The sequence below is a fragment of the Elgaria multicarinata genome, chromosome 2, assembly GCF_023053635.1.
Source record: "Elgaria multicarinata webbii isolate HBS135686 ecotype San Diego chromosome 2, rElgMul1.1.pri, whole genome shotgun sequence".
NCBI lineage: Eukaryota > Metazoa > Chordata > Lepidosauria > Squamata > Anguidae > Elgaria > Elgaria multicarinata.
The window spans coordinates 159,654,062-159,680,227 of NC_086172.1; the positions used below are offsets into that span (position 1 = coordinate 159,654,062).

Consider the following 26,166-nt stretch of genomic DNA (forward strand, 5'->3'; position numbering starts at 1 on the left):
GGGCTGGCTGGACAGTTAAAAGGCTGTCATCTGATTCTCTAGAAGCTGGGAAGTTAGAGATTCTGCTGGAGTTTCCTCTTTTGATTCAAAGGGTGATAGAAAGGCCATGTCTTCTGGCTGAGGGGGAGCATGAACACAGGACTGACTGCCCCTCCCCTGGAAGAGCAGCCAGTTCTTCATCTTCATCAGAGTCTTCTCCTGTATCATGAAAGAGTTGAGGGTTGGGAGGCATGTTATCCTGGCTGTGGTGTGTTTCCCTGCTCTTCAGTTCTCACTCCCTTGTTTAAGTCCTGGCTCACCTCTGAGAGCTGCCTATGCCGCAACCTTGACAAAATGCTACATGAATTGGCCTTGAATTACTTCTCTCCGTGTGGCCTTGTTTCCAGAAATGCCCCCAGCAGAAATTTCAAAACTCCAGTTCAATTCAGGGGAAATTGTGAGTGCTGAACCACATTTATTGGCTATTTTGTACCTTTTTAAAAAAATAATATATATTTTTTGGAACTTTGGCTCACTTTCCAGCTTCACAAGCAAGCCAGTTATATGAACAGAAATTCACAGTGCAAAAGTGGGCAGCCAAGGCTATTCTGTCATTTTATTCACCTGGCGTAGTACAGTTAAGCTAATGAGGAATGACAGAAGGAACGGAACATTCTTAGCTCCAAGAAGAAAAAGCTCGCTCTTGCACTTGTTGGCAGTGGCTGCCCTGTGTTGCCACTCAAAGAGGAAAGATTTGGGTTAAATAGGAGGATTTTTGTAATGCTAAGGCTAGTCCTGCGGCAAAAGGATAAACAACCATCTGTGGCACTATTTTGTAAATAAAGAGTAGATCAGTGATTCCCCAGAATGGAGAGGCTAGGGTGACCATATGGAAAAGAGGACAGGGCTCCTGCAGCTTTAACTGCTGTGACGAAGAGAGAATTTCACCAGGTGCTGCACGCATACAAATGACACCTGCTGAAATTCCCTTTTCTATGCAACTGTTAAAGATACAGAAGCCCTGTCCTCCTTTCCATATGGTCACCCTATGTCACCCCCAGCTTTTCCATATTCATATAGTGCCCAGTAGAGACTGGGAGGCTGTCTTATTTTATTTATTACATTTCTATACTGTGCCCAATAGCCGGAGCTCTCTTCACAGCACCGAGTTGGTGCTTGTCCACTGCCAAACCCCACAGTTTCGCTGTGCAGGGTGGTGACAAGTTATGCAGATGGAGGGAGGTGTTCTGGTGGCCATTAGGTCTATCCCCTTCCCCTCCCCCAGCTTCCAGTGACCAATAATGGGCCACCTTCCGCCCGGGAATGCCCCCAGAGCAGTGCCTGAGTGAGGACAGGTGGGGAAGGAAAAGCAGGGGAAAGTCCGAACTTTTCTGCTCCGCAGCTTCAGCTCTTTGCCGTGGGGTGGATCCGAATTGGCAACTGTGTCATATAACTGACACAGGGTATATTTGGAGCCACCCCAGGGCAAAGACAATGTATAGACAGCCCCTGTGATATTATCTTCCTCCATAACCAATAGTTTTCCAAACCGATGCTTTATTATAGCATCGAAGTTGGCACCCTTTGCTTTCCCCCCAACATCCTCGCATATAGCACACAGCCCTTTTCTCTTCCATCTGGAGTTATTGTGTGGCACCTCCCTCTTGAAACGCAAGATAACATTCACAACAAGACAACAGCAACGGCTTACAAACTGCCAGGTATTTATTCAAATAAAAAAATATGTATTTTTTTAAAAAAAAATCCAAACATAAAGCAAGTAGCCATTTACAAAAGAAAAATAGCACAGTTATATTGAATGCGAGTAGGAAGGATACTCCTTCTTCTTTTTTAAGTGCAACACTTCAAAAGACCACCATTTTAAGGAAGGAATGCGCATGGTCCGCATTTCTCCGTATAAAGCCGGAAAGGTGAAGGAGAGGTCCACTACGCGAAGTCTGCCTAGGAGCAGGTATACACCGTGATCGCTTGCACATGTAAAGAGGCAGCTGCTTTGCTACAGTAGTGTTTATCTTAAAAGGAGCCTAATTAAGTACAAATGTATTTCAGGACCATACGCCGTACGCTTGAGAAATGGAAGTGGTCCCTAGAGTGTGAATATTTGTCTATAGGTGCATCCAGGTATAAAATATGATAGCGGGGTGGGGGGCTAACAGAGAATACACGGTGTCTGACCTGGTAGCCCCCTTGTTACAGGGCCCATGACTGCCAAGGGGAAGGAACACACACACTTGCTTCAGCCGTCTGGATTGTTTTTACTAAATGGTCCTCTGACCCATACAGACCCTTCTAGCACCATTGAATCATGTTCTCCAGCTGTCTGCTTGCATGTTGCAATGGCTCTTGTCTATACTATTGATTGAAACCAGACTGAAACTTACATTTAAGTCATGGGTCGCATCAAGCCAAGGAACCTGGAGAATGTATATTCTGTGTGGAGGGACTCGAGGTGTGTGTGTGTGTGTAAATCTCTAATGATTTGCAGCACCCTCTCAATACAACAGCCAGGGTTGTTTGGGAGAAGCTGTGATTGTGAAAGCAGTTTCTTGTTGGCCATGGATACAGGCCCTGTAATGTGAGATGATATGGGATTATTGGGGAATGTCAAAAAAAGGGCAGCAGCTCATGTTTTGTATACAGAATATCCCAGGTCCAAGCTATGGCATCTCCAGTTCAAGATCACAAGGACCAAGTTGAGAAGGACCTTCTGCCTGAGACTCTGTAGAGGTTCTGAACAGAAGAAGGTCCTGTGCCAGGTAGACCATCGGTCTGGTTCAATATAACACGTCTACTCAGTGGAGGCTGGGGTTTCTGATGTTGGTAGGGCTGTGAATCCATTCTGGACTTCAGTCAGCACCAGACAGAATTCTAAAGGAGCTATCCAAGGTGCTGGACCTATTTTGGGGATAGTGTTCAGCTCCTTGGATAGCTCCATTAGAGTTCTGGTTGGTTCTGACTGAAACCCAGAATGGATTCACAGCCCCAATGATATCGGAACCACCAGCCTTCACTGCATTTCCTTACTATTATGTTTAATTAAAGGTAGGAAGTGTGGTTTAATATGTAGAAGGTGCACCAAATAAACCTATATACTCCTTCCACCAAGTGTAGCAGGCTTGCATGTAAGAAATAACTAAGGCCCTTTCTACACCATGGATTTTTCCTGGGGTCGTCCCTGGGTGTCCAAATGATTCACAGGGGATCCTGGGAGAGGGAAGGAGCCAGGCCAGGGGGAGTCCAGGGACATCGGGGGGGGGGGGAGCAGTGTTGTGGCTTTTTTTTACTTACTTACTTTTTGCTGGAGTGCAACTGCGCTCCGGCTCCTGCCTCTTTTTTTAAAAAAAGGCAAGTGTGCCGGGACATCGCACTTCCGTTTAGATGCCCAAGGAGGATTGGGGGAGCAGGTAAGTCTGCAATCTCCCCTCCCTCCCTCTACACCCTTAGGTGTAGAAAGGGCCTAAAAAAAAGAGGTCCCTTAGATCAACCATAGTCTGGGTTGGAAGCCTAGCTTGCCCATTCAAATTTGTCCTTTAGCATTTTGACTCCTGCTGATTCAGTTACCATGGAGCCATGGGCTGTTCAGCACATCACATCTGCTGGTCATTAATACCTCTTTTCCAAACGTATCGTGCAAAATGGTTTTGATAATACAGGCGGGGTGGGTGAGAACAAAAGATTCTGATAACAGATCAGGTGTCAGTCAGGGGCCTTTACCAGTCCTTCCTGGAGATGCTGGGGTTCGAACCTGTGATGTTTTACATGCAAAGCAGGTGCTCAGCCACTGAACAGAAGTTTGTATTCCAGATTTTTTTTTTTTTTTTTAAAAAAGCATTAGAACAAGCAAAGACCAACAGCTTACTCAACTGGCCTAAGCTGCAGAGTCGCCAATCGTAATCTGTGCCACTGCACAGATTAAAGTGTAATCGTATCCCTGTGGATTAGGGCACTGCTCACACTCAAAACCATTTTTCATAGAATTGCAGAGTTCCTAAACATGCTCAGTTGAAAGAATACCTTGAATGGAAGTATTCCTGGGCAGGAGCCACACTACTGCTTTATAAAAGTATCGAAGTGCACTGACAACCATTGAGACCCATGGCATATTCCATATACCATTTTCAAACTGCTTTCATAGTTTTATATCCTGCTTGGTGTAGATCTGGCCGAGCAGAGACTGGACAGCCATCTGTCAGGGATGCTTTCAACTGGATTCCTGCACTGATCAGGGAGTTGGACTGAATGGCCTCAATGGCTCCTTCTGTTATAAAGCAGTAGCGTAGATCCTGCCCAGGAATACTTGCATGCAAGGTATTGTTTTAACTCAGCTTGTATAGGAACATGGCTCAGTGGCTTGCATCCCTTGGCAGCCATTGGTACTGTACTGTGGTTTAAGATGGGTACCTTACTGGAGTACATGAGATGTTCATATAACAGCTTTCCAGGATTTTAAAACAACCATCCAGTTCTTAAGAGAGATTCATGCAGTTTCCCGGTTCACTAACTCTAGTAATTCCAGAGTGGTTGCTGGGTTTGTCCAACCTACCACATCAACCAACAGTGTTTCCAGATTGGGTGGGGTGGATGGGGTAGTCCTAGTGCTCTCAGTTAAAAGGCATGGTCCAGCTGTTCCCTCCTTAAGGGATTTTGTTTGAAAAGAAAAACACCCAGAAGAAATGGTGAGAAAACACAGGAGGGTTACAAATGGAAGATTATGTTGTCTGGACATCCGCCCACACCCCACTTTATTTATTTATTTATTTATTTATTTAGCACCATCAGTGTACATGGTGCTGTACAGAGTAAAACAATAAAATAGCAAAACCCTGCCGCATAGGCTTACAATCTAATAGAATCATAATAAAACAATAAGAAGGGGAAGAGAATGCACCAAACAGGCACAGGGTAGAGTAAAACTAAGGCCATAGCTAGACCTAAGGTTTATCCCTGGATCGTCCAGGGGTCAAACCTGTTCACCTAGGTGACACACAGGGGAACCAGTGCTCAGGCAGGGATGAACCCTGGATGATCCCAGGATAATTCTTAGGTCTAGCTGTGGCCTAACAGTATAAAAGTAAGATCAAAATCAAGTTCTAAAAGCTTTAGAAAAAAGAAAAGTTTTTAGCTGAGCTTTAAAAACTGTGATTGAACTTGTAGTTCGCAAATGTTCTGGAGGAGCGTTCCAGGCATAAGGGGCAGTGGAAGAAAATGGACGAAGCCAAGCAAGAGAAGTAGGGATCCTTGGGCAGGTAAGAAACATGGCATCTGAGGAGCCATTCTGTGCTTGAGGCAGCTGCAGAGCAAAAGCCCCACCTAGAAGCACCCAAAGATTCCTACTGCACCTAAAAGAATAGCAAATATATTGTCATGGGAGCTTTCACATTCCAGAACCAATTTTGTGAGATGCAACCACAGAAGGTTATGCTACAATTTACTTGTTAGTCTTTAAGGCATCACAGGATTCTTGGGTTAAAATAACCCAAGAATAACTCTGGAATAACATTTCAAGCAGCCACCATTATGCACTGAGCTATTGGCATGCAGGATCAATGTGAAAACGCAGGGTGGGTGGGGAAAGCAGCACTAGAAGATTTGGGGGAAGTTGGTTGAGATGTTTTAGAGATGAATACCATTATTTTGAGAAGCAGCGTGAACGGCTAAAGGTTTGATCACATGATTGGATTCTGAGATATTTCTTTCTGGGAGTCGCTAAGCTTTTACAACATGGAACATCAATCCTGGATAAAATGTTATGAGAAAGTGAGCTTGTGGGGAAAATTCTTCCTCAAATATCTCTGTTCTAGGGGCCTTTGTCATGATGGGGTTCCACCATCTTATCTCAATGTTCTTTGCAGAGGGCCTTTGGATGATTTTTCATGAAAAAAGTTTTGACTACCATCTACCACAAGCTGCACAGTGGTGACAGCGACAAATTATCCAATAAAAGTCCATAGGTATCTGGAAAAAACACTGGAAAAGGCCACCATCAGGTAACAATTCCCAGGGCAGAAACGCAATACATAAACCAGTCCTGAAAACTGAGACAATAAGGGAGCAATTCTAAGCACATTTAGACAGAAAAAGTCCCAACATTCCCCAGACAGCACTGCTGGTTGGAGAATGCTGGGAGTTGTAGGACTTTTTTTCTATCCCAAAATACATAGGATTATGCCTTTTAATGCCAGAAATAGTAGCATGATATATCTTCTTGTTACATTTAAAACCTGCCCTCTTTTGTGGCTTACATGAGGTCCCAAGGCAATCACCTAGGGAAGGCACAATGGTTAAGCTGGTATAAAACAGAGACGTGTTTGCAGTGCTAGATATGCCCCCAGGTAATCATCACCGTTTACAATTCACTTTGCACTTCTATGTAAACGTTGAAGACCCTTGGTAATTCAAACACAAATCCACTGGCATTCACATAACTTCAGAGCGATACAATATTCAAATGAATATCAGGCGGCTAAATCCACCAGCATAATATGAAAAGGATCAAATCCAGCGAAATCCCAACAGTAAAGACGGAATGAATGAAAACTTGGTATTCTTTGAAACTAACAGTATAAGACCTTAGCAGAAGGGGGGAAATTTCACATAATAAGTACCTCTAAACTCCCCCTGCTTCTCTGGAAAGCATTTTTCGACTTCATCTATTTTTGTTTTTAAATAAAGCTGTGCAGGAAAATGATCTGGATGTGGAATGTCACCTTTCCTTAAATAGTGCAATTATGACGTTTCCTATTATACACAGATCACAGCAATAGTTAGGCTCTGCTTACGGAGCAAAGAGACACATGGATCTGCAGTTCAATCCCAAGCCTGCAATGTTTTACTCTTATTGGAGTCGACAATAGGTATGCTTAGATTTTAGTCAGGCCCTCTTGCACGAAAAAGAAATCCTTTCTGTAACAACATTGGTACAGGAAAGCTTTTGGCACCAGGAGCAAAAGCACGGGGCAGGTAGGTGGGGCAAAACCATTTCCCCACCCCCTTGCCCTCTAGGAGTTTGCTACGTCTTTTTTTGCAACCAATTTGCATTCGTTTTGGAAGGACGTGTTGATCAAGGGTTTGCAAAAAGCTTGCTGATAAAAGCCTTGTGAGTGACTCCAGCAGCCTGCTAATAGTCACCTCTGTTCTTTCATTTTGGAAAAAAAGATCCTGCGGTACCATGATGTCTAATTACGGGGTTTTCACAAGTTCCCAGCAGCTCCTAAAGAAACGTGGACCGCAGGCTTCAAAAGACATGGCAGAGCTTATAAAGGCATGTGATGAAGTGAGTTGTATTTTAAAATGCTACCCTTCCCTTCTAATTTAACAGTAATATATAGAGAGAGATATAGAAATGGATCACTTTTCTATGTCTCTAAAGTGGGATGTCCATGTGACGATAATCTTCAGGCCTAACAAGTGGAGAGGACAGAATAGGAAAGTCTTTCTAATGATGGTAAAGATCCCATTTTTGCAGAAAACAATGAGAAGTGAGAATGACTCCCTGCCTCCTCTCCCCCAGAAACGGTCACTGTGGGAGTTACTGCATACATGTTTTCCCTGTGCCACTGGGAAACACACCCAGCACCAGGGGGCAGTACACAGGGGTTAACTTGTTCATTGGAACCGGAACCTCTGATTGACCAATGGGACATCGGTGGAAAGAAGCACGGCTAAAGCCACTTCTCTTTCACTTAAGCCAGCCTGTTAGGGGTAGAACTGGGGATTGCCTGAGCCCTCAGCCAATCCTTGGCTCTGGGGTGCCGGAAGTGGGCTTGGCCAGAGGGAAAGGAGCACAGCTGCCAAACCAACTCAAGGCTTGGCCTGCAAGAGGGATACAAAGGCTACACATTACATTTACTCGGGCAATTTCCCATCAGAACTGGTTCTGAAAGAGCCCCATCCAATGATAAGGTACTAACTGCGCCATCCTATGCATGTCTACCCAGGAGTAAGATCCATGGAGTTCAATGGGGCTTACTTCCAGGTAAATGGGCATGGGATTGCATCCTGAATTCCTAACAGTAGTTTGCTGTTAAATGAGAATTGAAAAAAACACCAGCAGTTGACCACTGTTTTCCCAAGGATGCGAGAAAGAAGTTGTATGGACCATTCTGAAGTTGAATGAAATGACTTTCAGGTCCTCCTACGAACAAGGGCTGGTTAGAGCTTTTCAAAGGCAGCATTGTCTATGTTCCCCCCAGTCAATATACAAGGGGAAAGGGAGAGCCTCTCTGTTTCTTCTCTGGAGAAACAGAAGTTCAGTCTCCATGGAGGAAACTGTGCTAACAGTTAAGGAAAGGGCACTCAAAAGGATCAAGGGGCTGGAGCAGCTCCCCTATGAGGAAAGGTTACAATGTTTGGGACTATTTGGCTGAGAACAAAGAAGAGTCATGACAGAGGTGTATGTTGCGAAGAAAGTGCCTAGGGAGAAGGATGTAATTCGAGAGGTCAATAAGAAAGACAGTCGGGCTGTATATGGCAGGGATGAGCTGAAGTTAGATTGGGATCCACTGGTAGATCTCTGGGTGATTTGCCATAGATTGGCAAGGATGTATGATCCCAATGGCTTAACACAGCAAGAGCGATTTGACTCTTGCTCCACAGTGGCCCCATTCAGAAGACACCTTAAACCATGGTTAAAGCCGTGATTTAAGGTGTCTTCTGAATGGGGCCATTGCGGCATTGATCCAAACCAAAGCTTGCTTTTTAAGAAAGAAAGAAAAAAAGGTATGTGGGGAGTTTCTATCACAGAAGGAAAAGAAATCTTGTAAAATACAGAAAAAATGTGTTTTGGGGGTCTTATTTGAAAAATCTGCAAAACCTGTTTGACAAGAGGCAGCAACAAGACAAAATTAAGTTATAGGGACACCCTAGGATATAGAGCGTCATCACACGGGGGAAACTGAGTATCCTTACTGTCGCTTCTACACTCCGCTTTCGTCCCTCATTACTTCCTCTTTCTGCCCAGAGGGGAAAGAGGAAGTAAACAAAGACCATGTGGCCCATTCAGGGGCTGTTTTTATCGTGCCGCAGGAGATCGCGGCACATTCCATTTTTTAAAAAAAAAAGTCGGATTAAAAGGGGTCCATTTTGTGATGGAAAAATGAGTGAAAGGTGTGGGAGGTGGATGCCATTGTCTAAAGGACACGCACACATCCATAAGTGGGCAGTAGAGAGCGTATGATAAAAAGCTAATCTGATGAACCTCGTACTCTGAAACCACTTTAAATCCCACTGTTCCCATTCTTAGTCCTGGCTTTTCTCTTCTCAGTGTCCCCTTTCTTGTTGCAAGTTCAGCTTCTCTAGGAGTGTGAGGATACCTAACGGCAAGCAGCCTGCAAAAACATACAACTGGTTGGCCCTTGCAACTGACAAAGTCGAGAGCGTAACAATGGGTTGCTTGTGAATCCCATGTGCAATTACTCTGGTGCCGTTTAGACTACAGGTCAGGACTAGCATTGCCAAGATAAGTCTGATCCTTCGGGGACTGCTGATAATGCTTTAGTAAACACATGCTCAAGTTTTAAACTAAACAGAACGAAGACTGGTATTCCCCCCCCTTTTTAAAAAAAGAAGAAGAGGGAGACTGAATTCTGAACTCCCACTCCCTAACAAAACAAAGACTGCAACAACAAAACTGTTTTAGAATTTTGCACAGAGGAATGGCAGAAAAGGAATGGGTTTGTGTGTATAGTTGCATTGGATAAATATACCTGACCTTTTAATTCTGCAGAACTAAAAGGAAAAAGGAAAGGGAAAGAAATCCAATGAAAGAGACAGCCAGAGCAATATTCAAAAACCACCACATCAAGTCAGCAGGGAGGGGGGGGGAATTAAAGGCTACAGCAGCTGCTAAAGTGATCATTCTTGCTGCAGACAACAAACCATCTCTTGGTCTTGAGCAGGCAGACGGCGACAGAAAAGCTGAATGGCAGAGGCAGGAGCAGCTGCTGGATTAATGCATTAAACTGGGATAGTGCTGAACAGGTTGCCGTGTTGAGCACCCAGCCGCCCTTGCCCGCTGGCCTTACAGAACCCCCCCCCCCCCGAGCTCATTGGGAGGGTCTTCTTTTTGACAGCAGATTACAGGCCTTGTAGCGGAATGCAAGTTGCAGTGCTGGGTGCAGCCGGCATTCCCTTAATCCCTCGGGAGCAGCCTTGCTAGACACAGAATTAGTGGAGACTGGTGGCTTCAATGAAAGTGGAGTGGGGAATCCACTCTGGCTTTCAGTCTAAAGGAGTGGAATCCTGATCCACTGATGCCATTGGGAGCAAATGGTGGTGTGTGTGTGTGTGTGTGTAGAAGTGACTGTGTGGGAAAGTTTAACCTCCACCTACTAGTATGTGGTGCTCCTGATTTGGATTGGGCCTCTACTCACTTACACTAAAGTTAAAAAAAAAAGTTAGGATAAGCTACACATTTAATTAATTAATGTGATTAAAGGGCCCGTTCTTCCTCCTTCAGCGCTGGCCTCCCTGCTCTAAAAATGTGATGTATGATATCTTCATCCTTAGCAGAGGGAGGTGGAGATAAATTGCACAGCTTCTAGGTGAGGTTATGGTGAGATTTGCTGAAACATGCATGGATGATGGAGGCAAAAAGCACTTTCAGGCCGAGGACCAAAGGTCATTCCAGCCTTGCTACCTCAGACCCTTTGAGCTGGAACTCAGCATGAGATCTCCTGCATGTAAAGAATATACTGTAGTGCTGAGCTACGGCCATCAACTTGGGTGGACTTCCATCTCCGAAGTAGTCTTGTGAATTGGCCCCCGTTTCATCCTAGCATGACTATGGATGCTGCACTATAGAGCAGGGGTGCAGAAGCTCATGTCTTGTGGGAGGGTAAATCTGGCTCATGTGGGGTCTCAATCTGGCACTATGGCGCTCAGCCTCCTAACCACTGGTCATTGGGTGATTTCCCAGCTTTTGTGCAGTCCCCCTCCCCATTTGAATAGGTTGAAATGCCTCCCCTGAGGCTTACTCAGAACTTTATGCTACAATATGCTGATATTTCGGGTCTGCCTGTTTCGTCTTTGGCTCCTCCCATCCCCGGAATGCAGCCCCCGAGAGCTTCCGGGCTGAAAGAAGTTCTGCACACCTGCTGTAGGAGAATCGGTGTGTTGGGTTCAAGAGCATCCTGTTACAATTCCACAACCCATTGAAATATATGCATTTCAAGGGCAGGCAGGCAGGCAGGCAGGCAGGCAATAATTTAAAACATCTGGGTGCACACCCCGAACTTGACCACCTTGGACCTGGGCTGGATTGGGATGTGAGAGGCTGAGGAGCGGAGAAAGGAGGCAGCGAGACTTTATTGAGCCTTGTGCTGGTGCCTCCCTGTGCAGGACTCGTGCTCACACAAGGACAGGTCATGGCCTTCTGCGAGTGTTTCCTTATACAAGAACACATTTTCTCCGCTGCAAATCCTGTTTTCAATAGAATTTAATAGAATTGAAATTGCTGCCTGGAACTACGGTAATTCCTATAAATAGGTATGGAGCACAGTAACGATTTTCTACTTCGTTGTGCCACGGTCAATTACATGCATTAGATCAAGGTCTTTCGAAGGCTGGGGCTGGTTTCTGCCTTGGACGGTTCATGGAGTTTGTCCATTTCAACTCGCAGGCATCTCAGCAGAGAATTTAGCCAGCCGAGATGTGGATTAAAAAAACCAAAACTCCAAAACTTTGCCTTGCAAATTTTCCCATTTTTGCATTCCTATGAGCCTCAGGCAATGCAATTCTACATGCGTAAGAGTTACAGAAGGCAGGTGCATTTGCATGCAAAGGCAAGGAGAAAATCCCTGATCTCCACTGAATACTTTGCCTGTTTGGTCTATCTCATTTATGCAAGGGTGACAGCATCCCTGCAAGCAAAAAGATTCTAGGTTGAGTGTGCAGTGAAGAGCAGCTGTGAGCATCAATATGCACTGTCTGCCCGTTGCCATACAGCTGAGACGCATCATCGAAGCTGCCTCTCCTTTGGGCTTCAGAGTTTAATTCTATATTTAAACTAGAAGCTAGAATTGCTGGATGGAACTCAGGACAAGAGAGCTCCTTTCCTTTTTGATTGCAAATCTTCAGGCTGGGCATGTGTTTTTCCTACCATATTCCACCAAAATATTATAAATGTTTGAAATAATAATAATAATAATAATAATAATAATAATAATAATAATAATAATAATAATACATTTTTCTACAGCCACGGCTGCATGCAAGGGGAAGGAATACACTCAGAGCATTTTTATTCCCCTTCGACAGCACATGCTCACAGAATATGGTCATGATGTTTAACAGGAAGCCAAGGGGGCTGTCTATACGCAGTGTTGGCTGTGGATCTGTGCTGTGTCAGTTAGACAACGCAGGTGCAGCTTCGCAGCCACTGCAGGGCTTTCCCATGAATCTGCGGTTTGAAAAAGTCGGGATTTACCTCAACTTTTTCAAACGGAGCGATGCCAATACGGCACTTCCAACATTGGACATCACTCCGGGGCCAATCTGGGGGTGGTGCCTGATGGAAGGTGACTAGTGATTAGTTGCCTTCCACCAGGAAGAGGGCAGGGGCAGCTCCGGTACCCGGATGGCTGCCCAGAAACCCCACGCTCCCTTTCGGCATCAGGATTACCTGATGCCACCTCGGGAGAGGGAAAGCGTGGGGTTTCAGAGGGAGGCCTCCAGCCACAGCGTTTCCAGCATTCTTTTCATCAGTTACTCAGGCCTAAACTACACCAAGCAGGATATTGGAACATAAAAGGCAGGAGCCACACTGCTGCTTTATAGCAGTATTGAAGTGCACTGTCAACAGTTGGAGTCCATTGATACATATTATAAACCGCTTTCATACCTCTATATCCTGCTTGGTGTGGCTCCTGCCTTTTATATACCACTTTCATAGTGCAATATCCTGCTTGGTGTAGATCTGGGTATGGGAGTGCTTTGAACCTTGTATCAACTAAAATTATACGAAGGGTACTGTTTAAAAATGGAAAATATTATTTATTGCATTTGTATACCGCCCCATAGCCGAAGCTCTCTGGGTGGTTCACATAATAGTGTGTATGTATATACCCAAACATACACACCTGCACACACATACTCACATATTACAAAATAGGGATCAGTTTAAAAAACATGGATGGAGGGGGAGGAACTGAACCCAATGGCCAGGTCCCCTTGCCTTGGCCTCACTGTCTTTCCTCTTGACCAGTCTCCTAAAAACACACCTCTTCAACCAGGCTTTCCCTGGGCTGTAAGTAAACTAAGCACACCACCCTTTTTGCTGCTCCTTCAATGGTTTTTTACTGAAGTTGTTCTAAGTTTGTGCTTTTAATGATGTATTTTTAATGTTGCATTTTAATATTGTGAAACGCTGAGAGAATGTATTATATTCAGTAGTATATACTAGGGATGTGCTCCGCTCCGATTAGAAGCGGAGAATCAGAAGCGAATTGGCCTGCTCCGCCTTGCCCAGAGGCGGAGTGGAAGCGGACCGGGGACCCGTAGAAGCACGGTGAAGAGAAGCACCCATACGCGGAGCGCTTCCCTTTTCGCGGCGCGATCCGATCGCCATTTTGAAAAATTTCGCCCATAGGACTGCATTGTGGAAAAGAATAGGGGATAACTGTGTTGTTTTTTAAGCTATCTTTCTGAAACTTCTTGTGCTTAGAGAGTTATGTCTGGAGGACATTTTGAGCCTACTCTCAGATCTCTGCATGCTGCGGTTCGCTTGCTAGAATTTTTTGAAAAATCGGTTTAAAACAGTGGGAATAGGTACCTTTTCGAAGGGCTGAGGGGCAGAGTCAACTCCCGGTCATGATCACATGATCCCAAAATTGGAGGAGGGGATAGGCAAAACGGGTAACTTGGGATTCTGGGAAACTTCTCTTTCTACTCTGAATGGACTTTTCCCAGTGTTTTTTTAAAACAGTAGCTCCACCAAATGCACAAACACAACCTGAAATCATACACTAACAGATAGGAAACACAGCACAGCTACCCACCCAAACTTTGAGGAACAACTGAATAGATGTGGTGCAAGGGGATGAGCTCCCCTAGGGCATGTGGAGGTGCCCAGTGCACTCTCCTGTCCATCAGAGCCCTCCAAAGGTTAACCCATGGAGAGAATGCCTATCATGAGTTGAAGTGAAAGTTTGCTTCTTAAAGACTGTGACAGGGACAGTCAAATTGGCACCAATGATTCCCCCTCCCCCTGGGCACGTCCACTCCCCTCTTACTGGTAAAAGACAGATATAGCCTTTTAAAAAAAAATCTTGTTGTTTATTCAGCAACACTGCTGCTTTTAATTCCACCCCTCCTTTGTTTATTTATTTATTTATTCCATTTTATATGCATTACTGGCTTTGAAACTATCCTTGGCTCACTTCCTTATGCCCCCAGAAATGTCTGCTGCCTGCCTGCCTTCCCTCCCTCCTCCCCTGCCCGCCTCGCAGGGATGGTTTTTGTGTGTCTTGCTTTGATTCAGGGGAGAAGTCCTTCCTGCACTCACTTAGACTTTTGGAAGTTCCAAATCAATTTTTCAAGTGTGGAAGAAGATTCATATTTAGGTTTATCTCTACTCCCTAATTCATGGCATGTTGGGATTTCCTTTGAAATGGCCCCATTGAGCTGTCTGCAGCTTTAAATCCCTGAGATACTGGGGTGTCCGATTTTCATAAATTCCCCAAAAATCAGGGGATGATGGGATTGGCTTGAGTCTTGGCATGCATGTGTATCCATGGATAATCTATCATGGTGCCGAGTTTGAGGTTTCTAACGTGAAAATTGACGGAGATATCAAAAGGGATGTGAATTGGGGTTATGGGTGGTGCGTTAGAGGTTAGAGCCCTGCCAAAAATCAGGGGATGATGGGATTGGCTTGAGTCTTGCCATGAATGTGGCTCTAGATGGCATCTGTGAGGGTGCCAACTTCAATTTTTTTTTATCTGTCAAAACGTCAGAGAACAGTCCATGTCTGCAAATGGGGTGTCCGATTTTCATGAATTCCCCAAAAATCAGGGGATGATGGGATTGGCTTGAAACTTGGCGTCCATGTGGACACATGGATAAGCTGTCATGGGACCGAACATGAGGTTTCTGACGTGCAAATTGACGGAGATATCAAAAGGGGTGTGAATTGGGGTGAGTTAAAAGGTTAGAGCCCTGCCAAAAATCAGGGGATGATGGGATTTGCTTGAGTCTTGCCATGAATGTGGCTCTAGATGGCATCTGTGGGGTTGCCCACTTCAAAAAAATTTATCTGTCAAAACGTCGGAGAAAAGCCCATGTTTGAAAATGGGGTGTCCGATTTTCATAAATTCCCCCAAAATCAGGGGATGATGGGATTGGCTTGAGTCTTGGCATGCATGTGTATACGTGCATGAGGTGTCATGGTGCCAAATGTCAGGTTTCTAACTGTAACAGAAAAAACGTTGTAGACTTTTTTGGATTTCAATGCAAGCCTATGGGGGGGGGAAGCAGAGCTCCGATCTGGATCCGGAGCTCCGCAGCGGAGCGGAGCGGACTATAGGCAGGGCGGGGCAGAGCAAAGCGGACCGATCCGCAAATTGCGGATCTGGAAGGGAAGCGGATCGGGGGGTCCGTGCACACCCCTAGTATATACCTACCATAAATAAATATAAATGCCCCAAATAATTAAATAGTTTGGTGGTTTCATGGGTTTTGCACAGACCCTCTCCACAGTTCTATAAGATAGCTTTAAGGTACAATATGCTGTTATTTTTGCTGTTTTGGCACTGCCCATTTGCCTTTGGCTTCACCCACCACTGGAATGCATCCTCACGAGTTTCTCTGAAATGGAACTTGGGCCTTGGGGTGAAAGAAGTTCAAGCCCCTGACTTAAAGGATCTTTTGTGTGTGGAAAACTGGCCTTGGGGATGTGTATTTGAGTAAAGTGACCATATGGAAAGGAGGACAGCATTCCTGTATCTTTAACACTTGTGTAGAAAAAGGAATTTCAGCAGGTGTCATTTGAATGCATGCAGCACCTGCTGAAATTCCCCCTTCATCACAACAGTTAAAGCTGCAGGAGCCCTGCTCCCTTTTGTATCTGGTCACTCTAGTATAGCTCCTGCAGCTTTAACAGTTGTGATGAAGGGAGAATTTCACCAGATGCTGCATGCATACAAATAACACCTGCTGAAACTCCCTTTTCTATTCAACTGTTAAAGATACAGGAGCCCTGTCCTCCTTTCCATATGGTCACCCTAGCTCAGAAGATACACACCAAAGGGGAAGGTGAGCTCCTTTCAACTGTGAACATTTTCCTGGAAGAATAGAGTCCTTTTGTACTCTGCAACACCACCCTCAACCTCTAAATTCCTCTTAAGTGCATCTACACATAGCATACTACTTTACAATGTAGAGTGGGATTATTAGCAAACCTATGCAGCATTTGAGGCACTGTTAAGGAAGGGCACAGCCATTAGCTAGTAAGGCTGGTGGGTGCTTTTCCCTTGCAGAGAGTCTGGAAGGGGGAGACCAACATGAGAATTTGCCTTTTTTCTCCATCCTATGAGCTGCTTCCTTACCACAGGGACTTTTATATCCTGCTTATTAATTACACTTGGGGGAGGGGGGAAGCAGTTTCGAGTGCTCGTCTGTTTCTTGATGTGGGGAGGCTTACAGGGCATAGTTGGAGACCCTGGATATGCTGAAACATTCAGCAGAGAATAAATTCCACGTGGAGAGGAGGGTGGTGGGAAAAGAGAGCTCCAGCTACAAAAATCTGTTTCAAATTTAGCCTCTCCCCCCTCTCTTTTTATAAATGAAAACAAAATTATGAGTGCAATGCTGAAATGTTAAAGTGACATTGCCGCTATGTTGCTCTGACCTGCACATGGAAAGAATGCCTCCTAAGATTGCCCTACGGTCTGACGTCCTCCTACAGTAATGTCTCTTGCACCAAGGTCAGTAGTGATCCTTTGCCGATTGGTGAGGAAAGCAATACAGAGGGGGAGGGTCACTGGGGAACATGGGTGGGAGGGTGCTGTTGCATTGTGTTCAGCTTTGTTGGTCCCTGGCTGACAGCTGGTTGGCCACTGTGTGAATAGAGTGCTAGACTAGATGGACCTTTGGTCTGATCCAGCAAGGCTCTTCTTATGTTCTTATGTTTCATGTTTCAGTACAGGCAAGGGAGAGAAAAAGATTACAGTACCGAGGGAGGGAGCACATGGGTTCAGAGGCCTGATGTTGGAAAGACCAGAGCACACGGACTGTAACTCAGTGGAGAAGGTCCGAGGTTCAATCTCTGGCATCCCTTGTAGGGTTAGGAAAGAATCCTGGCTGAAACCCTGGAGAGACACTGCCAGTCCGTGACCCTGTTCAGACGACACGTTAAGCCATGGTTAGGACGCTAAGTGTTTTGCAGCAGAAGGTTAGTGGGCGTGTTTAGACTGTGGTTATGTAGCAACCATGGTTAGTTATGGTTCACATGACACACTAAGCCAAGTTTAGCTCAAAATATTTAACCACTGTGGCATAGTGTGTCATCTGAACAAGGCTAGTGTCTACCTAACTGGGCTAGATGGACCAAGGGTCTGACTCATTATGAGGCAGCTTCCTATGTTCTTATGATTAAAGTATAAAATTTCCGGGTAATTCAAGAGTATTTGTTGTGGGGTGTTTTTTTTTAAAAAAATCATTATTCTTGTTCTTTTATATCATAGCAGCTATATAGAAGCTCCTGAAGAATAATCACCTGTGATCTGAATCAGGGGAGGAAGAAGTGAACGGCCTCCTAATCTCTTTAAATGGCCCCTAGGACTGAGTCACAGCTGGCATTGCCAACTGGACAGCCAGGGCTTCTGTTGTGCTTTAATCTGCCACTTGAGGCATAGAAATTAAGTTTTTCACAGCATGGAGATGAACATTATCCCCCATGCATGCCTGCAGGAGGCTGTAGCTGTTGCAAAAGCCGCAGCTACGTCGACCTGTTGAAAAGTCAGCAACCCTATTCTCAGCCAGGGTCTGTAGCGTCCATGGAAACAAAGCGACGCAAAAGTGCTTCTTTGGGTTCCTCCTGTTTACCTCCCCTGCAATTTCAACTCTCCTCCCCCTCGGTTGTCTTTCATGCCTCTTTACTTCATCTCCAGGCCGTACCAGAATATCCTAGCAGCCTTTTGTGGACTCCGAATTTGGCTGGGGGTTTCAGTCTTGCATTCCAGACAGCGTTCAACTGCCCTGTTCAGGCCAGAAGGCCACGAACAGGCCTTCAGAGGTGCTGAATAGAGGATGGAAGGAGAAGTGGGCCACAGAAAGAGTGGCAATCCTGGCTTTTAAAAGTATATGGAAACCAGGGAAACTATGTGTGAATCAGCAAAATTCAAGCTTCTCCAAAATCCATCTTGAAACTTGCCATGCTTCTCGCCTGCCCAAGGACCTCCACTTCCCTTACTCGGCTTCGTCCTTTTTCTTCTGCTGCCCCTTACGCCTGGAACGCTCTTCCAGAACACTTGAGAACTACCAACTCAATCACTGCTTTTAAAACTCAGCTAAAAACTTTTCTTTTCCCTATAGCCTTCAAATATTGAGTTTGTTCTGACTCTATACTGTTTAGCTTCACCCTACCCGGTGCCTGTTTACACTTCCCTGTGCCTGTTCGCATTCTCCTTCCCTCTTTATTGTTTACTACAACTTATTAGATTGCAAGCCTACGCGGCAGGGTCCTGCTATTTATTGTGTTATCTGTACAGCACCATGTACATTGATGGTGCTATATAAATAATAATAATAATAATAATAATAATAATAATAATAATAATAATAATAATAATAATACAAGCTTTTTCCCTCCCTGCACAACAATTTGTACAGATTTTCTGGTTCATTTCCCCAAATTTTCACATCAGTTGTGTGCATTTTTTACAAAATCTGTGCGTTCTTCTCCCATTGATTTAGGCATGTCTGTGTGCCTTGGTCAAACGTGTACTTTATCCCTCTGTTTCGCAGAGAGATGGATTTTTCAAACTCTTTTGTATGTTCTGTGAATTGCATCATAGGCTCAGAAATGTAGGGACTTTGGCCGCAGATTGTGTTCAGGTGGACATAGAGCGAACTGGGTAAATTCTGGTCAAAAACAAACTGAAACAAATGTCTCCTTCATCCCTAGTGAAAACTACCTGGATTGCAGAACAGCAACTCTGACTATGCTGTGGGAACCAAGTGGGAATGCTCTCTAGTTTTTCTTTCCTCCTCCTCTTCTTTTTCAAATAACTGCTGATCTTTTCCACCTGTAGTGGAGGCGGGGCGAAAGAAGCACATGGTTGGAAGCCTGCATGGTTAAATTAGATCTGTGTTCTGCAGCCATGGTAGGGTGACTAGGGCCATAGCTAGACCTAAGGTTTATCCTGGGATCATCCAGGGTTCGCCCCTGCCTGAGCACTGGATCCCCTGTGTGTCACCTAGATGAACAGGTTTGACCCCTGATCCAGGGATAAACCTTAGGTCTAGCTATGGCCCATATGAAAATCTGGACAGGGCTCCTGTATCTTTAACAGTTGCATAGAAAAGGGAATTTCAGCAGGTGTCATTTGTATATACAGAGAACCTGGTGAAATTCCTTCTTCATCACAACAGTTAAAGCTGCGGGAGCTATACTAGAGTGACCAGATTTAAAAGAGGGCAGGGCACCTGCAGCTTTAACTGTTGCGATGAAGAGGAAATTTCACCAGGTTCTTCATATATACAAATGACACCTGCAGAAATTCTCTTTTCAATACAACTGTTAAAGATACAGGAGCCCTTTCCAGTTAATGAACAGATATGTCCCTGTGGTTCTGGAGCAATAGAATCTGTTGAACACATCATTTTGCATGTAACGTATTAGGAATGCAGAAAAAAGTTAATCTTTCCTTTATTAACAGCCTTTTCTGGATGTAACCCCACAACGTTGGTATTAATCTGTTTAAGGGATGTGTCCTCCCATATTACTGAAAGGGTCTCTAAGGCCGTAGCTAGACCTAAGGTTTATCCCAGGATTGTTCTGGGGTCAAACCTGTTCATCTAAGTGCCACACAGGACATCGAGCGCTCAGGCAGGGACGAACCCGGGATGATCCTGGGATAAACCTTAGGTCTAGCTTTGGCCTAAGTTTCTCATGACCTCAATGCAAATTAGAAAAATAACATTACAATCTTCCTGAGAGAAGGAACTCACCAAGCTGTATTTTGTTTTTATGTCACTTTTTATCTATCCTTTGCATGTTTTGGTGTTGATTTTGCTGGTCTGCAACTGTAATAAATAACAATGAATGAATGATACAGGAGCCCTGTCCTCCTTTTCATATGGTTACCCTAAGCCATGTGGGCTGTTCACCCCCAAAATAATGATAATAGCACAGAGTTTTCCTGCTGAAGGCAAGAGCATCTATGCTGTGTATTCTAAGGCAACAACCATCCTAAAGCACTTTAGGGGAGAGAGACTGGAGAAGCAGGAGGTAACACAGAGATTTCCAAGGCTCATGGAATGTGTCGGCCATTTTTAGACATGGAAATGGTGCAGAAAGGGCCAGCCCAAATGATCAAAGGGCTGGAACAACTCCTCTATGATGAAAGGTTACAATGTTTGGGGCTTTTAAGCTTAGGGGGAAATGGTGAGTAAGTGTGGGGACGTGATGGAGGTGTATAAGGTTATGCATGGTGGGGAAAAGGGGCATAGGGAAATGTTTCTCTCACTCATAATACTAGCACCCAGGGACATCCAATGGATTCGAATAGTGTAACATCCAGAACAGATCAAAGGTGTGAGATACAGAACAGATAAAAGGATGTACTTCTTCACATAGCTCACAGTTAAACTATGGAAATCACTACCAGAAGTTATAGTGATGACCACCAGCTTGGACAGCTTTAAAAGCCCGTTGTTTATTTATTTAACATTATTTTTAGGCTGCCTTTAATGATGGAACATGCTGTAATTCATGGGCAGTATGGCTATTAGTCAGGATGGTTACATATTATATCCAGTAATCAGATGCAGTAGGCTTCTGAATACTAGTTGTTGGGGAACACCAAATGGAGAATGCTATTGCACTCATGTCCTGCTTGTGGGCTTGGCATTGGCATCTCTGGTTGGCCACTGTGGGAAGAGAATGCTGGCCTAGAGAGGCCTTTGGTCTGCTCCAGGAGGGTTCTTCTTATATTCTCATGACGACAAAGTAACAAATTGCTACAGATTTCAGCAGGTCCATAATGACCTGAAGGGCCAGACATGGTGCACTCCCCATGTGTTTTTACATTTTCAGCCAAGCATGTGACGGAGAACAAAAGATTAAGAAGACGTAAGTAAGTTTGCCTACTTAGGAATTCAGTATGGAATAGATAAAGTTGGGGCTGCCAGCAGAATTGTTTTGGGCCCAGTACAGAATGGGTACTCTGCTTCTCCCTTACACACACACACACACACACACACACACGTCATTATTTCTGGAGACTTTGCAAATCTGGTACTCAAACACAGAGTCGGGGTGGGTAGCAGTTGAGAGTTCTCCTTCCAGTCCAATTTGTAATGCACATAACTCCAGGTTCCCCATGTACCCTCTAGTCTGAAGCTCCTATCAACAACTTTGTGGGTTGTCCTAGTTGGACAATGCTGGAGAGACAAAATAATCAGGGAGATTGACCTCAATAAATAGCCATTGACTGAAAACGAATCTTTCCTACTTTTTGTTTTTGCAGTGTCCAATTGTGGCGGAGTTTATTTAAACACGATTCTATCCCATTTATTTCTACATTCTTTAAGATGTTCCAGATTACAAGATTTCCAAGATTTTGGGTGGAAATGGTCATGATGAGAAACTCATGGTTGCCACCAAAAATGGCAATCCCGTGTTGAGTTCCCCTCTTCTGTGCCTATAACATGAAATTATGAAAACATGATATCATATGATCTCACCGTCCTGCAATAGCTAATAATATGGAGCATGTTTTCAGTAGGGCTGTAGTGTTTCATGTACTAATCAGTTAGATTAATTTATTAAAAAGTTTAATCAATTAAAATACCAGGCAGCAGTTTAAAAAAATGATTTTTAATGTTGGTCTTTATAAAAATTAGAGAGCAAGCACCATCTTAAAAGACGCATTCCCTGTTTTCTCACACATGAGAGGTAAGATAATGCCTGCACCAACACACATGTGCAACCTCTAAAACAGGGGTTGGGTGCCTAGACTGTCCTACTCTAAAAACAAAGGAAGTAGGAGTTTAGTTTAGGAAGTCTAGTTTTTACTCATATGCAAACATATGCAAATTGCATAAATCAGGTAATACAATGAATCAACTAAGATTTCTTCAATAAGGTGAAAACCATAGTTTTCATAATCACACATTTATGAGTAGAGGAAGGGGAACTTGTCACATGGCTGCCATTTTTCATGGTATCTTCATGTCGGCCATCCTAGCTAGTGATGCCCTTACTTTAATTTTTGTGCTTAACAAGGAGTTAGTGGAAACTGTTATTCAACAATGAAACAAATAAAATTGTCAGGATTAAGTTGAAAACACTGACTTCAGGACACCCTTCCGCGAGACAAAATATAAAATACATATATACAGTATAAATATAGCCATATATTTAAAAATATAATTTTAGCTCTAAATATGAATACTTCATTTCTATAGCCTGAGCGTACAATGGACAATGTAGGCCAGTTGACCAAGTTTCCAGTTTACATGGGTCCCTTACTGGTTGTCCTGGATTCCAGGAGAGCCTGCAGAAGATGGGACATTCCAGGGAAAAGCTGTTCGGAGAACTTAATGTGTCACCTCAGTGCACCTGCCTGGGTGGAAGACTTAAGTTGGCGGCGGGCGCTTGTATGTCAGCATCAGGTTGAAGGAGTGTGCAAAATTGTTGGCGAGCTTGCAGCTGTGGGTCTCCTCGACTAGGGGCAGCAGAAAGGCCAGGAGCAGCAGCAGCAGGAGGAGCAGCTGGAGGGGCAAAGCTGCGCAGCACACACGACGCAGGAAAGAACACGCTCCTGCGGGGCGTCCCTGAAAGACACAAGAAATGTGAGACATGAATGAAGGCTAACCGTTATGGAAATCCAAATTCAGTCAGGCTTCCTCCAGTCTGGGGAGGTGAATGGAAAACATAAGAACATAAGAGCCATGCTGGATCAGACCAAGGGTCCATCTAGTCCAGCACTCGGTGGCCAACCAGCCATAGGCCAGGGATGAACAAGCAGGACATGGTGCAACAGCACCCTCCCACCCATGTTCCCCAGCAACTGATGCACACAGGCTCGCCGCCTCGAATACTGGAGATAGCACACAACCATCAGGGCTAGTAGCCATTGATAGCCTTTGCCTCCAGGAATTTATCCAACCCCCCTTTAAAGCCATCCAGATTGGTGGCCATCACTACATCCTGTGGTAGCGATTTCCATAATTTAACTATGTACTGCGTGAAGAAGTACTTCCTTTTATTTGTCCTGGATCTCCCACCAATCAGTTTCATGGGATGACCCCGGGTTCTAGTATTTTGAGAGAGGGAGAAAAATGTCTCCCTGTCCACATTCTCCATACCATGCATAATTTTGTACACCTCCATCATGTCTCCTCTTAGTCTCCTTTTTTCCAGGCTAAACAATCCCAGTTGATGTAACCTTCCCTTGTAGGGGTACTGACCCTCAGCTTCACGGGCCAAATCTGGCCTGACTGGGGACCAAATCCAATCCTACAAGGTTCTCCAGATGGTCATTCCCCCTTCCCTTGGCCCCATTCCTTTTCCCCAGATCACTGATAGGATAGTTTCCTGGCTCCTCCCACCCCCAGTTGTAAAAGGTTGAAATGCCTCTCCTTCATTACTGGCAGTAAGTGCTTTAAATAAAATCTGTGAATAATTTTGGTCCCACCCCTTTTTCTTTGGCTCCACCCACCAATGGAATGCGACCCTCAAAAACGTTTCCAAAATTAAATTAGTAGTAACCACTGATGGCCTTCTCCTCCAGGAATTTATCCAACCCCCCTTTAAAGCTATCCAAATTGCTGGACATCACCACATCTTGTGGTAGCAAAGTCCAGAGTTTAACTATGTGCTTGTGAAGAAGTCTGTCCTTTCATCAGTCGGGTGGGTGGACATTGAGGGTGTCTTGCCCACGAACACCCAGAAACCCTGAACTGGCAGTGATCACTTCTAGTTTGGCCCTGAGTTATTATTACATCAGTGCAATTTGATTCTTAGCGTACCTTCCAATAATTGTCAGATTATTTTTACAGTATGCAAGGCGGTGCCCACTGTTTGAACAAGCGATGCGTCCATGGAAAGAGGTGGTGAACATAAAGAAGTTGGGATTTCTGGGTGCCATAAAAAAGGCTTCCATGAGCCAAGAGACTGGAATTGACCTAGGTGTGACAATTTGCCAGACATTAAATCGCTAAGAAAACGCTCAGTGTTAAAAAGGATTTTTTTTCCAGACAATTTCCGAGCCTCGGTTTACCCGAGGGAGACCACAGTTGCTTTTAGTACAAATTTTGTGATTTCCAAGCACTGGTTACACATTTTCCAAACTGTTTGCATGCCAGACAGGAACATGGTGGCTGTTGGGGGAGAAATGACTGCGTTTGGCAGGGATTCAGTTACACCAATGTGCGCGTTTCACGCTCCCTCATGTCTGGAGCTTTGCTTCTTGTTCATATATAGCTGCTGCATTCAGGGCACCCACCATTTTGTCTTTTTCAGGCTCTGAAGTGATTCCTGGGCCTTCTCTGAGGGGCAAGAGGGCAGCAGAGAGTCGTCGTCCCCGTCCCTCCCCCCGCTACAACCACACTGCCTTCTTTTCATTATTTCCTTTACAAGTCTCATATTTTACAAGATGCCAGAGAATAAAAAAGGGAAGTGGAACAGATGGTGAAATCTGAGCTCAACGTATAGTAAGCGCCCTTTACAACAGTGTCTGCTGCTCAGCAATGGCTCATTATAATAAGGGGAAGGGGAAGAAGGGAGGCAGGAATCACATGCTGGCCTTACAAAAAAAGAAAGGGGAAAAAAGTCATGGTTTCCCTCAGAGAACACCAGAGCAGCCACAGAACAAGAGCAGCCCAACATCACAGAATAACGGTCAGTCTGTCCACAATAAGTGTCACCAAGTCACACAGCAGGTTGCCAGGTCTTATTCTGGGAACTCGTGTCTGTCTCTTTAGATCGGGGGGGGGGGGAACATACAGCCTGTAGGCCATATGTGCCCCCCATTGAATTTGGATGCTGTGAATACATACATACATATATATATATATATATATATATATATATATGTATGATCAGGGGTCTGGCTCACCTCTGGTCCCAATATGGCCATCCAGTGTTCCTCAAATGATCATGGCCTCTTCCACTAGTCCCAGCCCCTTTCCCTAACCACTGATTGTTTGGTAAAATTCATGGCATTTGTGCAGCTTTGAAAAGATTGTAATGCCTCTCCTAAGGCTTACGTTGCAGATATTAAGAGCTTTAAGCTACAATAAGCTTTATTTTATTTTTGTATTTTTTTTTGGCTCTGCCCATTTTGCTTTCAGCTCTCCACCCACCATTGGAATGCAGCCCTCAAGAGTTTTTCTGTAATTGAATTCTGCCCTTGGGTTGAAAGAGGTTGCCCAACTCTGGTCTATACTGATAGGCAGCAGCTCTCTCCAAGGCTTTAGGGTGGCCATATGGAAAAGAGGACAGGGCTCTTGTATCTACAACAGTTGTACTGAACAGGGAATTTCAACCGGTGTCATTGATTTGCAGGCAGCACCTGGTGAAATGCCCTCTCCATCACAACAATTAAAGCTGCAGGAGCCCTGCCCTCTTGATCAGTACAAAAGAGGGCAGGGCTCCTGCAGCTTTAACTGTTGTGATGAAGAGGGAATTTCACTAGGTGCTGCACACACAGAAGTCCTACTCTAAGGTCCAAGAAAGGGGTCTTTCTCAGCCTTATCTGGACATGCTGGGGATTGACTCAGAGACCTACCCCATGCCAAATATTGCTTTAAAAACATAAGAACATAAGAAGAGCCCTGCTGGATCAGACCGAGGGTCCATCTAGTACAGAACTCCGTTCACACAGTGGCCAACCAGCTGTCAACCAGGGACCAACAAAGCAGGGCATGGTGCAACAGCACCCTCCCACCTATGTTCCCCAGCAACTGGTGCACACAGGCTTACTGCCTCTGATACTGGTGGTA

The 26,166-nt window shown here is 44.7% G+C and overlaps 1 protein-coding gene across 4 annotated transcripts in view; it reads right to left on the minus strand.

Moving 5' to 3' along the window:
• Positions 1 to 21,153: 21,153 nt before the first annotated feature.
• The window catches only part of SYNE3 (spectrin repeat containing nuclear envelope family member 3), a 106,862-nt gene continuing 101,849 nt past the window's right edge, over positions 21,154 to 26,166 (minus strand). For 3 of the 4 annotated variants that reach the window (XM_063118009.1, XM_063118008.1, XM_063118010.1), the window contains one exon: positions 21,155 to 22,995. In XM_063118009.1, coding sequence (XP_062974079.1) covers positions 22,798 to 22,995 — 198 coding nt within the window. In that variant the 3' untranslated portion in view covers positions 21,155 to 22,797. Of the gene's footprint in view, positions 22,996 to 26,166 lie in introns of all 4 variants that reach the window. The other variant, XM_063118012.1, reaches the window with a different exon arrangement.